Here is a 14,995-nt window from a genome sequence, read left to right as displayed (position 1 = left end):
TTCATCACCAGATAAATCCATGAATATAGTCAGAGTTGAATGTACTCTATGAAATAAATCAGTGAGGGTACATCCTGGAAAGATAAACCCTCCAATTGGCCCCTTCCAGTATTTCTCTCCACCTCTATGGCCTGCTGGGCCCAAATGCACTTTTCTCCTTTAAATGCTTCTTAGGTTTTCACATAGATGAAGATATTAACCCAGCAGGGAACCCAAACTGATCGTCCCTGTCGAAATCTGCTTAGGGTGTATAGATCATCAACAGGTTTCAGAATTTTCCGATGAAGTAATGATTACTATTGTCTACCTATAACTATGAGGGTAGTAGAGATCAGTGGGCTTAGATGGAAGGGGAACCAGCTTTTTACCTTTTTGTTTAACTTGTGTTTAAGAAAGTATCTCACCTTGTAATTCACGTTTGCCTGAAATTAATTACATAGCTCAAACTTTCTATGCCAGTGACAGAATAGTCTATTGTGACCTACGATTATACAAGGGGAGGACCTAAAGATTTTAATTATCTTCTTACTGTAGAGTTCAGATCCCATCTCAATAAAAAAGGGAGACTAAGAAACCAGCTGAAGAGCCAGGCGGTGGTGGTGCACACCTTTAATCCCAGCACTCTGGAGGCAGAGGCAGGCAGATCTCTGTGAGTTCGAGGCCAGGCTGGACCGACAGCCTCCAAAACAATACAGAGAAACCCTGTCTCGTAAAACCAAAAAAAAAAAAAAAAAAAAAAAAAAAAAGGAACCAGCTGAAGAAAGGATTATCCCTACAGAATGTACAAAGCCAAACTGTGAATGATAATTGAACACAATATAGAAGCTTGTCTCACTTGAGTTGAAACTGTACTTTATTGTCAGTCTGGGTTTCATCTAAAGTTGAGAAATTCATCCATAGACTTGAAAAGTCCATGAGGACTGTATGATGAGTAACACATGGGAGAATCAAATGGTAGTATAAAGTACTAAGTTACAATTCTTTCCCTTTAGTTCAGTGAAGAAGGTAGGCATGGTTACAATGCTTCATTGATAAGACACTCGACTACTAGTTGCCAGCTTCCTTCATGTCTTTTTTCTATTATTATGTAGTGTTTGGTCTCAGAAAGGCTCTCAGCATCACAACTAGTAAACAAAGTAACAAACAAACCAAAACCAGGCCTTAAATTCCATGATCTTCTCTGGAGGACTGGGCTATTGTGTTCCTGTTGGGTGCTCTGGAGATGTAAGTGCTACTCTTGTATCCTATTCTTCACTGTCTACAGAACAGTACCATCTCATTATGTGCCCCAAACCAGCTTCTAATGTCCAACAAGCTTTTAAATCACGCTTACCACTTGTCCTTGTCACAGAAGATTTTTGACATACCTGACCTAGAGTGAAAACAAGTCTTTTGTTTCTAAGCTTACCAGTGTAATCCAAGTTCGCAGTCTCTAACATAGGTAGACCCAGGTTCCCCGTTTGCCTTAAACTGTCCAATTATGAGTGGATAGTTCAAAACAAAATTGGAAACTTAAATATAACTAATATAACTAATATAACTAATGTAAAAATTACCAAATGGGCAATGAAGTAGTAAGGCTCTGGTGTGTGTGTGTGTGTCCTGTACTCACTTCTGGGTATGCAAACTATGAAGAACTGAGATTAGCCTTTAAGTGTTAGCCTTCATCTTTCCACTTGTTTGAGATAGCGTCTCCTCAATAAACCAGGCTGTTAGCCTCTGAAGAGTCCTCTGAGTTTGCTTCCCACACTCCTGGGAAGGAGACACCTGGATCATAGGCAACTGTGTGACTGCTACAGTGTCCAGCTTTCACTTGAGTTCTGAGGATCCTGACTCAGGCTCACAGGCCTGTGTGTCAAACACATTAACTCACTGAGCCATTTCCCCGACTTCCTAGAGATTGTGTCACCTCTAAGGGAAAAGATGTCCATGCATTATCAGGATGAATTGCATTACATGTCCATTTAATTGCAATCTCTGAAATAGTAAGAGGGGAAATTAGTTTATTATCAATTTTGTAAAGGAATTTTTTTTTCTTTTTTTCTTTTTTTATTTTTTATTTTTTTTTCATTTTTTATTTTAATTTTAAATAGCTTGTTTTACATGTCAATCCCAGTTCCCTCTCCCTCCCCTCTTCCCGCACTCCCCTTCCCCCCCTCCCTCCCACCCTATTGCCAAATCCTTCCACATAGGGGATATCTAGAGTCTGTCATTTTACTCTTGGTAGGGTCAAGGCAATCCCCTATGAGTCCAGGCTGAGAGAGCATCTCTCTTTGTGCTATAGGCACATGAAGACAGTTTGTATACCAGGGATAGACACTGATCCACAGCTCAGGGCCCCATAGGTTGCCCAGGCCTTCTCGCTGACACTCACATTTGGGGGGTCCAGATCAGTCCCATGCTGGCCTCCCCACTGTTGGTCTGGGGTTCAAGGGCACTCCCCCTGTTCAGATCAGCTGTCTCTGCTGGTTTTGCCAGCCCATTCTTTGCCAATTTGCTCATCACTCCTCTCTGTCACTGGGTTCCTTGGGTTCAGTTCAGTGATTAGTTGTGTGTTTGCCTCTGCTTCCATCAGTCACAGGATGAAGGCTCCCGGATGGTTATAGACATCAAGTTCATTATCAGGAATGGGCATTCGAGGTGGTCCCTCCACTATTGCTTAGCTTGCCAATTGATGTTATACCTTTAGATCACTCGAGGTCACTCTGGTGCCTGATCTGTCTTCGATCCTATGATTCCCATTTCCCCTATTCTACCCCCACCCCCTCAACTTCCTGTGATGCTTTAGTAGCACAATACCAATGGGCTGTCTGTAAGTTAAAAATTAAAGTCTAAAATTTTACATTGAGACCCATAACTCTGTGTTGTTGTGGAATATTGCTTTAACTAATAAAATATGTGTGTCACATTTATTAATGTTGTTATCATTATTATTTTAATACTGTGAAGGTGCGTTGCCTTTTTCTATGTTGCATTTGCTTGATGATGTAAATTTGTGTTGCTTTGCCTGCCTGAGGCACCTGATTGGTCTAATAAAATGTTTAATGGCCAATAGCTAGACAGTAAAGGATAGGTGGAGCTGGTGGGCAGAGAGAATAAGTAGGGGGAGGAATCTAGACTCCAGAGAGAAGAGAGACTGAGGGAGAAAGAGAGAGAGAAGCCAGGAGCCAGCCAGTCAGCCATCCAGCCAGGCAACTGCTAGCTAGCCAGACACGGAAGGACATACAGAATGAAAGAAAGGTAAAAAGCCCTGAGGCAAAATGTAGATGAAGAGAAAGAGGTTAAATTAAGATATAAGAGCTAGTGGGATAATCATAAGATAGGGACAAACATTCATAACTAATAATATGTCTCCATGTCATGATCTAGGAGCTGGTGGGCTCAGAACTTTCCCAGAGAAAGCCTGTTGCTTTGTGTGGTATTATTCTCAGGAACACAAAAAATTCAATACTAAATCCTAGGACAAACAAATTGTTTGCATGTATTTTATTTTCAATGACTTTTATATTCTTGGTAACTTCAGAAAACTCATCTTTTGTAAAATCAATTTCTCAAATGTACATCTCTATTTACAGTTAAATATAGCAGGCTTTTGTTCTTCAATCCCAGGGCTGGCATGAATGCCAGTTGGCTTCATTTTCTTTAGCTGTTTTCACAGATTAATCAATGCAGGCTTATTTTCACACTGGGAAAATAATCATCTAGCTCCTCAACGAAATATGAGGATGTTTGTGCTCTACAATCTACTTGAAGTGCAGCACTCTGGTGCCCTGGATTGAAATACAGCGCCCAATTTCTTTTTGCTTCCATTCATTTCAAGACAGCGTATTAATATTATCCTTGGTTCCACACAGCTGTCATTTAAAATGCCACTAACGAATGGATGCATAATTAGCTCTCTGGTTCATACATTAAATACATTTTAATAAACATCCCTTTTCTCTGAGAAGATATTGCTGTCCATTCATAGCTGTCTATCTTAGAGAAAATGAAGAGGGTGTTTCTCACGTGAAGCCTTGCTTGGGTAAGCTAATGCTTGGCCTGTAATTAAAATACATCCCCATTGAATTATGAGCTATTCAGACATATCCAAAATAATTTTAGTAATTCTGATTTAATTAGAAAATATTTTAGATGTGCAGAATCTGATTTTAAATTCTTACTAATCCAATATTCATTTTCTAAAAATAAATTGATTCTGAAAAATGTCATAAATGTTAGTTAAATAAAAATGGATCTGGTAACACACTAAATATTAAATGGTCTTTACAAACAATACATTTAAATATTTAGTTATACTTAAATTTTAGTATTATAGTGTTTCAAGGAAAGCATTTAATGTTTAATGTTATCTACAAATATTTAATTTGTATTTCTTACTTCAACAATTAACATGAACCCCAAAGAGATAAAAATTCTTTCATCTGATGATACACAAAATAAACTATCTAAAATGGAGGCCCAGATATTTGGAAGTTTAACTGGGGAGAATTACTTGAATTCACAGTTTAAAACTAGCCTGGGCAATGTAGCATGATGTTACACATACATACACACACACACACACACACACACACACACACACACACACACACATACCACCACCACCACCACCACCCCCATCACCACCACCAACAAAATCATGACATAAATGCTTTCCTAATGTTGACCAAAAAAAAAAAAAAACCAAAGTACACTTACAGTCTATTAAGACTCTGAATGAAGAGTTACATGGAAGGACTGGATATTTACTACTACTGATTTCAAACCAAGTGTGAACATGAAGCCTGTAAGAGAGATTTTATATGTGAATTTTTTGAATAGAGGACTGGCTATTCTTTCTGAAGAACATTCTGATGCTCACTCACAATGCTCTGGTTCTTTCTACCATCCCCATCAAGAGATGGAGGTACCTGGGACAACTGACTGTTGGCTCCTCACATTACAGTTTAGGTACAGGAGTGTCCTAGAGTTTAATATCTGTACCCACCATACAACCAAAATGTAAGAGGGAGGAATTAACAATTCACGATGGAAGAGGGAATGAAGCATGTGTACTTGAAACAAACAGTATTAACTTGCAAGAATATCTACAGTTCATCAACCAGAAGATGAGAATCGATAATAGTGTAAGGGAGGTATCTACTGTTTGAATTGAGTGGGAAGACGTTCAGATTGCCCTTATGTGTTTGCAAATACTACCATCTTACTTTGTGTGTGTGTGCGTGCGTGTGTGTGTGTGTGTGTGTGTGTTTACTGTGGATTTTTTCTTTTAGAAAAATTGTTTTTTATGTTCCTGTTTGTTTTCTAGAGAGAGGGGGATGGAGTTAGATGAGTGAGGAGGTAGAGAGGATCTAGGAGGAGATGAGGGAAGGGAAAGTATAATTAGAACACATTGCATGAAAACATTATTTTCAGTAATTTTAAAAAAAGAGAAAAAATCATCAGGATGCAAGTGTCATCAGAAAAACATATCACTGTCTTGCTGCTTGATTGTCATAGGATAAGCCACTTATCAACAATATCCACATAACCCTAATTACTCATTATAACATCTTATACCAAAATCTGAATTCTGATGATACATGAAACATAATAAGTCTATGAGATTTTGATGGTGATCCCTTATCTTATAATTTCTTGGGTCTTGTTTTCACCTATACAGATTATGAGTACAATGCTCAGAACTTCCTTCTTACAATATATGATTGATGTACAAGTACTTTATTGTTACTTTTCATCAGCTTAGTGATTGCAACTAAATCTAATGATAATTCAACTACTCTCTGCTGCCCTGCGGCCCCATAGAGTCCCATTGCTCAGTCCTCAGCCTGGTGGGACTTCCAGTCCTCCCTACACTGGCCTGGCTGCTGCCCCCAAATATAGTTTTTAACAAAGTCTCTATTGTTTTATTTGCCACTAAAATCTTCAGAATCAGATGTTGGAGTGAAAACCTGCTAGCTCATAGAGGCCGAGAACCAATCAGCTGACCTTCCTTTTGGACCAGTGCAATCAAATATCTCATAACACTGAATTTCATGGTTATGCAAAAAGAATGTCTCATTTTCAAATAAACATATACATAGTTAATTATTAAAATTCATGTGAAATACATTAAAGTCCACATTTACCATGGTATAATCTTAGTGATAGAGCCAGAGTAAGATTGGAGGGAGAAGGAGCTGGGGTTGACATGTGAAGCAAGCTTGTTTCTAATTTAAATAAGAAAAATCTTTTTTAAAAAAAAGTAAGTTACAGGTTTCATGATGCGATCTTCATGCATGATTGTCATTAGTTCCTCACCTAATCCTTTCCTCTTCCCTTGGCCCCAACTCTTACTGGTCCCAATAGTTCCCCCTCTGTTTTATGTCCATGTGTCCTATTCCTTTCTTTTCATCCTCCATCTGCTCCACTTTAGGTCTCTTCCTCCTTTCTCATGGTTCCCTTTATCATCTTATAAACACACCTACACCCATGTCAGAAAATACGGCTCATTTGTCTTTGCTAGTGCAGCTTATTTCATTTCATATAATGATCTCCAATTCTACCCATGACTTCATTTCCAGCTCAACAACAACTTCACTGTGTGTATTTGCTACACTTTTCCATTCCTTGGTTGATGGATATCCTGCCTTGTATTCTTAGCTGTTGTGAGTCTGGTAGCAATAACACTGATGTTCAAGTGTCTCTGTAGTAGGACTCAGAGTCCTGTAGATATGTACTCCACGATGCTATGAACTGAGCTGCTCTGTTTGTACTTGTTTATGTTACCTACAGCGATGAATGAGAGCTCTTCTTTCCTCACATCTTCACTTGCACTTGTTGTCATATTTTTTTCTTGATGACACCCATTCTGACAGGGCTGGGATGGAATTTTAAAGTATTGTCAATTTTCATCTTTCTGATGGCTAAATATGTTGATTAATTTTTTGGCTATTAGTATTTCTTCTTCTGAGAACTGTCTATTTATTTTATTGGTCCACTCCCTTATTGGTTTTTTTTGTCTTATCAATTCATTTTTCATCTTTTCCCAAATCATCCTGCTGCATGTCACCAAACACAGTACTGATTCTGAGGCATGTGACTCAGTAAAGGGGAGAAGAGAGCTATTTCCCCAAACTGGCATGCCAAGTGTGAAAAATAATGACTGCGATGAAAATCTCAAGATGTTTCATGAATAATAATGTATCTCCTCATTAGAAAAGAAGCTCCAGGAGGTTTTTCACTGTAGTATGCCCATCACTGAGAGCAACACATTTCATAGACACTTAACAAGCATTTTTAACAAATAATGTTTGCCAACTTTGTACAGATCTATACCAATTTGGAGCACTTGGTTTCTGAATTCTAGGTTCTAAACTCATAAAGATTATAATCTGGTACAATATGTACACAGTCATCTATTTGAACAGGAAACAACAGAAGCCGTGGAAAAACAATATTCACTTTGTACACCACTATAAAACAAGCACCTACTAATTCCTATGTGAAAAAAATAGAATAAATTCTTAAAAAGCTAAGTTTGCATCTTTTCTTTGTCAGATGATCATTTATTGAAATACTCTCTCATGTTGCTTTTAAACTAGCTGGCCTTCCATGGCACCCCTGCTGATGTCATCTATGATGTCATGAGATAGGCAGCAATCCACATTGCTGCTTATATATTGTGCAATACCCAGGATCTCCTTAATAGTTCTGGAGAGTTCTCTGTCCAGTACCACATCTGTTAGACAAGGTCGACAATCTCATCAAAGTGGTATTCCCATTGTGTTTAATGTTTTTCTGCTGCTTCCTGTCTTTTGGTGTCTTCTTAAGGGCTTTGACGATCAGGGCAAAGATAAAAGGTGCAACTTTAGCCTGGGTCTGTCTGTTCTAAACTGTCAGGTTGACTATCATCCTCAGACTTTTTCAATTACCAGTTGCCTTGGCAATTTCATCACTGACTTTTTGTGGGACAGACCTGGGAGATGAATCTTGGGGGTTGTCATGGTTATTTTTCTATTGCTGTGATAAGAAACCATGACAGAGATAAGAAAATGTTTAATTTTGTTTTATGATTTCAGAGGGTTAGAGTCCATGATAGAGGAACAAAGGCACGAAGGCAGGAACAGTTGATAAATACATCTTGGTAAGCAAATAAGAGACAGAGATCACACTGGGAATAGCATGAGTCTTTTGAAATGTCAAAGTCTGCCCCCAGTGACACACCTCCTTCAACAAGGCCATACCCCCTAATCCTTCACAAACAGTTCCATTAATCAGGGACCAAGAACTTAAAAGCATGAGTCAATTCTCATTCAAACTACCACAGAGGCCAAGGCAGATGCAGCATTGACCTAGTCTCTGTGTGGTGATTTGAAAGGAAATGGTCCCCATAGGGAGTGGCACTATTAGAAGGTGTGGTTTTGTTGAAGGAAGTGTTTCACTGTGGAGGTGAACTTTGAGGTCTCATATATGCTTAAGTCACATCAAGTGTCTCAGTTTACTTCCTGATGCCTTTAGATTAAGATAGCAAATTGTTCAGCACCATGTCTGCCTGAAGAAAACCATACTCCTAGCTCCTTGCCATTGTGATCATGGACTAAACCTCTGAAAATGTAAACCAGCCACAACTAAATGTTATTCCTTTTTAAGAGTTGCTGTGGTCACGGTGTCTCTTTACAGCAATAGAAACCCTAACTAGGACAGCTTGATTTATCTCAGGTACATAACTTTGATCTTATTGTGTTAAAGTTGATGGAAATAGTGGAGGTACCTGGTATCAGATGATCCTGGATTCAGGATGACCAAAGAAAGCTACCCTTTAGCATCCTCTCTGATGAAATCAGAAAAACTAAATTTGTGTCTTATTCATCTATCATCTTCAATCACTAACTGAACAAGGCATGTGGCTTGTTTCCTACAAAACTAGGAATAAGCTTGGAAGAGTATAAGTGTAGCCATTTTCTTGTTAAACCTAAGGACTGTGGATGTCATAGGGTGCACAGCCTTGTATCTCAACTAGCCAGGCACTGACGATCTTGCCAAGACTAAAAGTGTCAGATCCTATTCTTCCCATGAATCATTGCTCCCATCTTTGGGGGCAAATGTCAATCAGACACATAGGGGTTCTGTTTCATGCTGCTTCACTGAGGAAAAGTCACTCCATGCTACAGCCTTGGTTCCTCATCTTCAAAATGTATGTAATGAGTGGAGAATGTCCTCCAGAGGATGGTGATGGAGATCCTATCATATGTCTATAATCCCCCCACTTCTCCTTTGAACTCCCCCTCCTCAGACACTCTAGTCAAGTGCTTGAATGTAAGCTGTACTCCCAGATCACATACTTTCTAAATAGGGTCATTTGCATATTGTCTAGGCTTCAGAAGGTTTTGCTTAGTCCAGAATAAGCACTCATATGTTACAACAACAGTGAGTCAAAGTCCAAGTAGTGATGCAGTAAAAAATAGAAAGGGAGTCTTAGAGCTATACTCACACATTGCCTGCCCCTCTGTCATTTGGTTTCCTTGTGAAAATGGGATAAATTGCTTAATATGTCAGCAAAAATGAATAAATATGTAAGAAATTCTATGATAGTCATAGTTCTTGTCTGTCATTTGTCATAGTGATATTTTTTTCTCTTGATGGTGTGCCATGGTATAAATAAGTAATGACTGTTTCTAAGGGTGACTCCATTCTTCTTTGTAATCATTATTCTTTTCTTTTCCACCTGACCATCTGTGCTTTCCCTACCCTGACCTAGTCTTCTCCACCTTCCTCCCCTCTGCCCAACAACATCTGTGTCTTTCTTCCTCCATACTGACATAGAACCACATTTTCATGACATGGAGCTACAAACACATAGACATCATTGTCTTCTTTATTCTCTATCAGAGGAAGATGGGGCCTTTGTATAGTCTTATTGAAAACCCAAGAATATATATGTCTAAATGTCATTTTCAAGAACCAGTCCCATCAGAGTTTTATATTGTGTAGACAGATCACAGGCACTTGGAAAGTGTTTACTAAAGAGAATGATAGTTAATCTTAAATGATATACTTGATTCAATAATACATTTTGAAGTCAACTTTAAAGATTAATATTTTATCAAATGCTAATGCATACAAGACAAAGTTTGTTTGGAATTTTAAGAGATGCATATGCTAGAGAAATAATTTGAAGGTCATTATATAATAAAATTATCTGCACTTATAAGTCTAAATATATTTTCAATGTAGATTATACTGATACGCTTGTGACAAAAGGAAGGACACAATATTGAAGTTACATCAAAGACTGTAGCAGTGAGTATGCTGAAACATTGCAGCACTACTGACTGCTCACCAGTGCTGCAGAGATGATCTATGATTGTGATTAATTCCCTTTGAAATTCTGATCAAAATTGACCAGTCCAATTTTCTGCACTGGTTCTGTAAGTCAAGTCTTACTGTGGAATTACATAAATCAACATAGCCAGTGCTTCTGTGAAAATGGGGCAGGGAGGTGGCTATAGAAGTAATTTCTGAGTTGTCAGTGACAGATGGTAGTTCTGATCTCATAACCATAGTAAGGAAAAGGTCTTACCGTAGCTGTCATAGGCATCGTCATTTACTCCATGACCATAGTCATAGTATTCAGGCACACTGCAACAGATTTAGACAGGAATCAATGATTCAGTAAGCAGAAGAATCAAAACTAGAACTTCACAAGAAATTCGAAGTCAAAAGTGTTCCAAGTTTTAAAAAAAGTGTGCCAAGGTAATATTCCAGTTAACTACTGGCATAAAACACTATCATAAAAAAACTCAGTGAGAAAAATGAAGGCTATTGACGAGAAGTGATATGGTTCTATCTATCTATCTATCTATCTATCTATCTATCTATCTATCTATCTATCCATCCATCCATCCATCCATCTATCTGTCTATCTATCATCCACATATCTGTCATCAATTTGTCTATCAACCAATTGATATCTATCAATCACCAATCTATAATTTATTTTTCATCTACCTACCTGTTTCAATTGGTTTTCACCTCCATCTTCCTCTCTAGTCTATGGACTTGACAAAATATTTAAGCTATTTACTTTCACTCAGTATTTCCACTTTAAATAACTAAATTTGCACTTGTGTTCTGTTTCTTTTCAAAGGATCACAGTGTCCCTCCTACTCACAGTTGTTTCTTACTTGGCCCTAGAACATCACTCTTCGCTCTTGCAGGGCTCATTTCAACTGGCACCCATCCTTTGCAGACCAGCCCTCTCTACGTGAACTTTCACAGCAGCACTTCCTGACCAGATGGCAGTACTCAAGTCTTTCCACCCACCATCCCTTTGCTTCCTTTTGATGAAATCAGGCTGCTGTTTCCATGGATCTACTAAACGATTTCCTTTCCAGATCCTGACATGTTCAAATACAGTAAGACTTCATTGTAATGTTCCTTTAAAGTTTTGTGAAACCATTGGCCATTTGCTTTGAGATATTTGTAATTCATTTCATTTTCTCTATTTAGTGAAGTTACCATTTCCCAACCTCCTACTCTCATTTATTAGCATTTTATTAGAAAATTTCTTCTTCTAAGTCCCAAAGCAACCACATCTATGCCTGTGTTGCCTATGACTTCTCAATTATATCTCTATCATTGGCACCATCCCTGTGCTCTCAAGTATGGATAGTCTAATGTACATTTCTATTCGAATGCCAAAATGAACTTTTCCAAATTCAAAAATGAAAATGATGTTCTTCCCACCTCATATTTGCACCTTTAAACTCTTCTATCACCATCATTGGAAACCTGTTAGTGTCTCACTCAAGTGACAATATATTGGCTTCTCTCTTTTATCTCTTGTATAATGTTTAACCCCAACAGCAAATTCTTTAATCTCTATTTGCAAATACGTGCAGAACCTGAACATGTCCCAACATTTTCACAGCTGCAGTTTTAGTGCAGGAGTTTTTAATTTCTCTCTCAAATGACTCAACACATGCTTACTGCTTTTGTCGTTCTATTTTCTACATAGCAGTCACTGTTACAGATATGATAAATCATCTGGCATTCTCTACTCAAAAGTCCATAGAAGACTTCCCAATGCCGTTTAGAAAAAAAGATGAAACGTATAAAAATCTGTTATTTCAGGCCCCACTCTACCAATTTACCCCTTCCTTACTCAGTTCAAGCCACAGCATGCTCCAGAATGTTCTCCAGTGATGGAAGGTGTGTTATTATCCAAGTATCTTTATATTTGCTGACCTATTATCTGAAAAATGCTTTCCTGAAATGGTCAGTTGTCTTCATCCTTTCCATTTTTAGCATATGTCGTTTACAAGAGTTTCTCCTGATCATTCTTCTGACTAGCACTCGGCCATGTGTCCCCTGCTTGTTCCTTTGGCACTTGCCAGAGCGTGGTGTAAACACACAATGCACATTTGTTCATTTGCTTAGCAGCTGCTTCCCGCTTACGCCTGAAGATCTGAGTGCTTTTACTCTACCTTATTTATTTCCTATTGCTGTCCTATTGACTGCCTATAGCAACATTTGGTATAGGACAGCTTCTCAAGATTTATGTCACACAAGGGTCAATTATCTAAAGGAGGGTAAACAGTATGTAAATGAGTGGCTTCATTCAACTTGGTCATTTTAAGAATAATATGCAAAAACTAGAAAAGTTACCATTTTGGTAATTCTTACATTTTTACTGGTACTATAGGCTCTACACACATTATAATAGCATATTTTTCCTAAATCATTGCCTGGTTTTAATGAGCTCTAATGCACTGACATATATTTGAATATTTGTTGAGGAAATGTCTTAGTGTTTCTTTTATTGACAAAATTAGAGATTGAACCCACTAAATAAGCATTCTATCATTGAGCCCCAAATCCCTTTTATGTATAAAACACCATGACAAGAAAGTAATTTCATACCAAATATCAAACTGTATAAGATCTGAATGTGGGTATAGGTGGGAAAAATCAAGAAGGGGCTAAAATGATGTGCTTTGTTTATATTCTTATTCTTCCAGAGTTTTCTCTAGGTCTCAATGGATCAAGTATTTAGGATTTCATTGAAAGGAAAAATAGAGAAAGAAAAAACATTTATGCTTTAGAAACTAAATGAGAAACAGAAAGAAATTTGGTTGCATTTATTTTCGCAGGATGCAATTTATAGTGAGCCAACATTAATTTTAGTGAAAAAAGCTGAATAAAAAAATGATTGTTTAGCCCAGCCTTTACTGCTTTCAGTATTTACATAGAAACTATTAAAAATGAAGAATGATAGATGTTCTCCCCACCTTTGGATCAGAGGTTCATGGCATGGTAGCAGGATATTTGTATCTTCTTTCCCACATATGCCTCAATAGAAATTATGCAATCCTGGGCTGGAGTATTGACTCAGCAGTTCAGAGCCAGTGTGTTCGTGTAGAGGAACATGAGCTATGCTCTAGCATCTAAATCAGGTGGCTCTCACTAGAGCTCCTGGTGATCTGACATTCTTTTCTGGATTCTGTGGACATCTGCATTCATCTATACATAGCCCACCCATACATATACACATGCTAAAAATAAAAGCAAACATAAAAAAGAAACAATACAAACCAGTTCAGGGTCCTCATATGATTCATCATCCTAATAGTGATTGTGTTAATTATTTGAGAGTCGCAATATGGCAAACATAAGAAAATAATTTCAGGATCAACATTTATTAGGGAAAGATGCTGACATTGGTAACTGCTTTTTGTTGCATAAGTATGTCATTCTGCTTCTCAGAGTATACTGTATCACTTACTGAATACTATCTGGTGCCATTACTATATTATGTTATTGGATTGTCAAGATTTAGATTGATGAAGCCAAAGGAAGGCAAAAAGGAGCAGCCACGAGAAACACTATGACAAAGAAAATATACTTATTTTAATTATATTATTATATAATTATTTTATTTAAAATTAATTAATTAATTTAATAAATAAATAAATAAAATGATTATGTAATTATGTCTCATGAAAGACATAATGACACCAAGAGAGAATTGTCACTTTCATATTTTAAGAGCTATAATGGAGTATCATAGAAACATGATGGCTTACTGTCATAATGGACTTTGTAGGGCCCATGTCATTGTTTAGTCAGTAGTATTTCCATAAGGGCCTTTCTTTGACAAACAGTTTTGAAACCAATGAGTATGACTAGACACCCTTTCTGCTATATGTACTTTTGTGACTAAGTGAAGAAACCTAAGATTTGTAAAAATGTAATGTGGAAACCAAGGTCATTTCAAATTTAAGAACAATCTATTTTTCTTGGATTTGTGCTCCAAAACCTTCTAGCTTTGTGAATAAAGACAAAACCTGAGGAGTCAAAGATTGTACCCTGGACAACACCTCAACCTCAGACTTACTGCAAGAAGAAACTTTTCTCTACACTGTTGCTTACCTCACAGTTTGTTAAGAAAAATGAATGTGTTTAATATTGTTTGAAAAAAAATGAAGGAGTGATGGTGAAGAACACTGCTGAAAGAGGTTGTGTCTGTCTGGTTGGTGTTCTAGAATTTAAGTAGATAAGGAATTTGGAAAGGTGATGGGGGAAGTCCTTCTGTGCATATTTTTGTCTTGTTGGTTGATATATAAAGCACTGTTGGCCAATAGGGAAGCAAGATAGCTGAGAAGTGGATGATTCTGGGAAATGAAGGCACAGAGAATCACCATGTAGGACTCGAGAGGAGTTAAGAGGTCTGGACCCTTTCTCTAGTAAGAAAAGACCACGTGGAAATACTCAGATTAGCAGTTATGGGTTAAAAATTAAGTCAGAGTTAGCCAACAAGAAACTATAGCAAACAACCAGTAGCTTCATAATTAATATAGCATCCTGTGTGTTCATTTGGGACTATGCAGCTCTAGGAATAGGCTGGCAGGAAGAATGCTCGTTATGGAAAGGTATGCATTATCCAGAAGTCAATACAGTCAACACAAAACACTCAAAAAAACAAATCACTTATGTCCTTTCTGATGTAAAT

At 37.6% G+C, this 14,995-nt stretch overlaps 1 protein-coding gene across 2 annotated transcripts in view; it reads right to left on the bottom strand.

The window, feature by feature from the left end:
- Khdrbs2 (KH RNA binding domain containing, signal transduction associated 2) overlaps positions 1–14,995 on the bottom strand; it is a 439,601-nt gene that overhangs the window by 36,170 nt on the left and 388,436 nt on the right. For both annotated transcript variants that reach the window (XR_005870125.1, XM_040729474.1), the window contains exon 8: positions 10,565–10,623. Coding sequence is in view for 1 of the 2 variants with exons in the window: in XM_040729474.1 (XP_040585408.1) it covers positions 10,565–10,623 (59 nt within the window). In the remaining variant the exon portion in view is untranslated. The remainder of the gene's footprint in view (positions 1–10,564; positions 10,624–14,995) is intronic.

This window comes from Mesocricetus auratus, unplaced genomic scaffold (assembly GCF_017639785.1).
Source record: "Mesocricetus auratus isolate SY011 unplaced genomic scaffold, BCM_Maur_2.0 Super-Scaffold_100021, whole genome shotgun sequence".
NCBI classification, from domain to species: domain Eukaryota; kingdom Metazoa; phylum Chordata; class Mammalia; order Rodentia; family Cricetidae; genus Mesocricetus; species Mesocricetus auratus.
The sequence above is the reverse complement of the archived record's forward strand: the minus strand, read 5'-3'. Positions and strand labels throughout refer to the sequence as shown.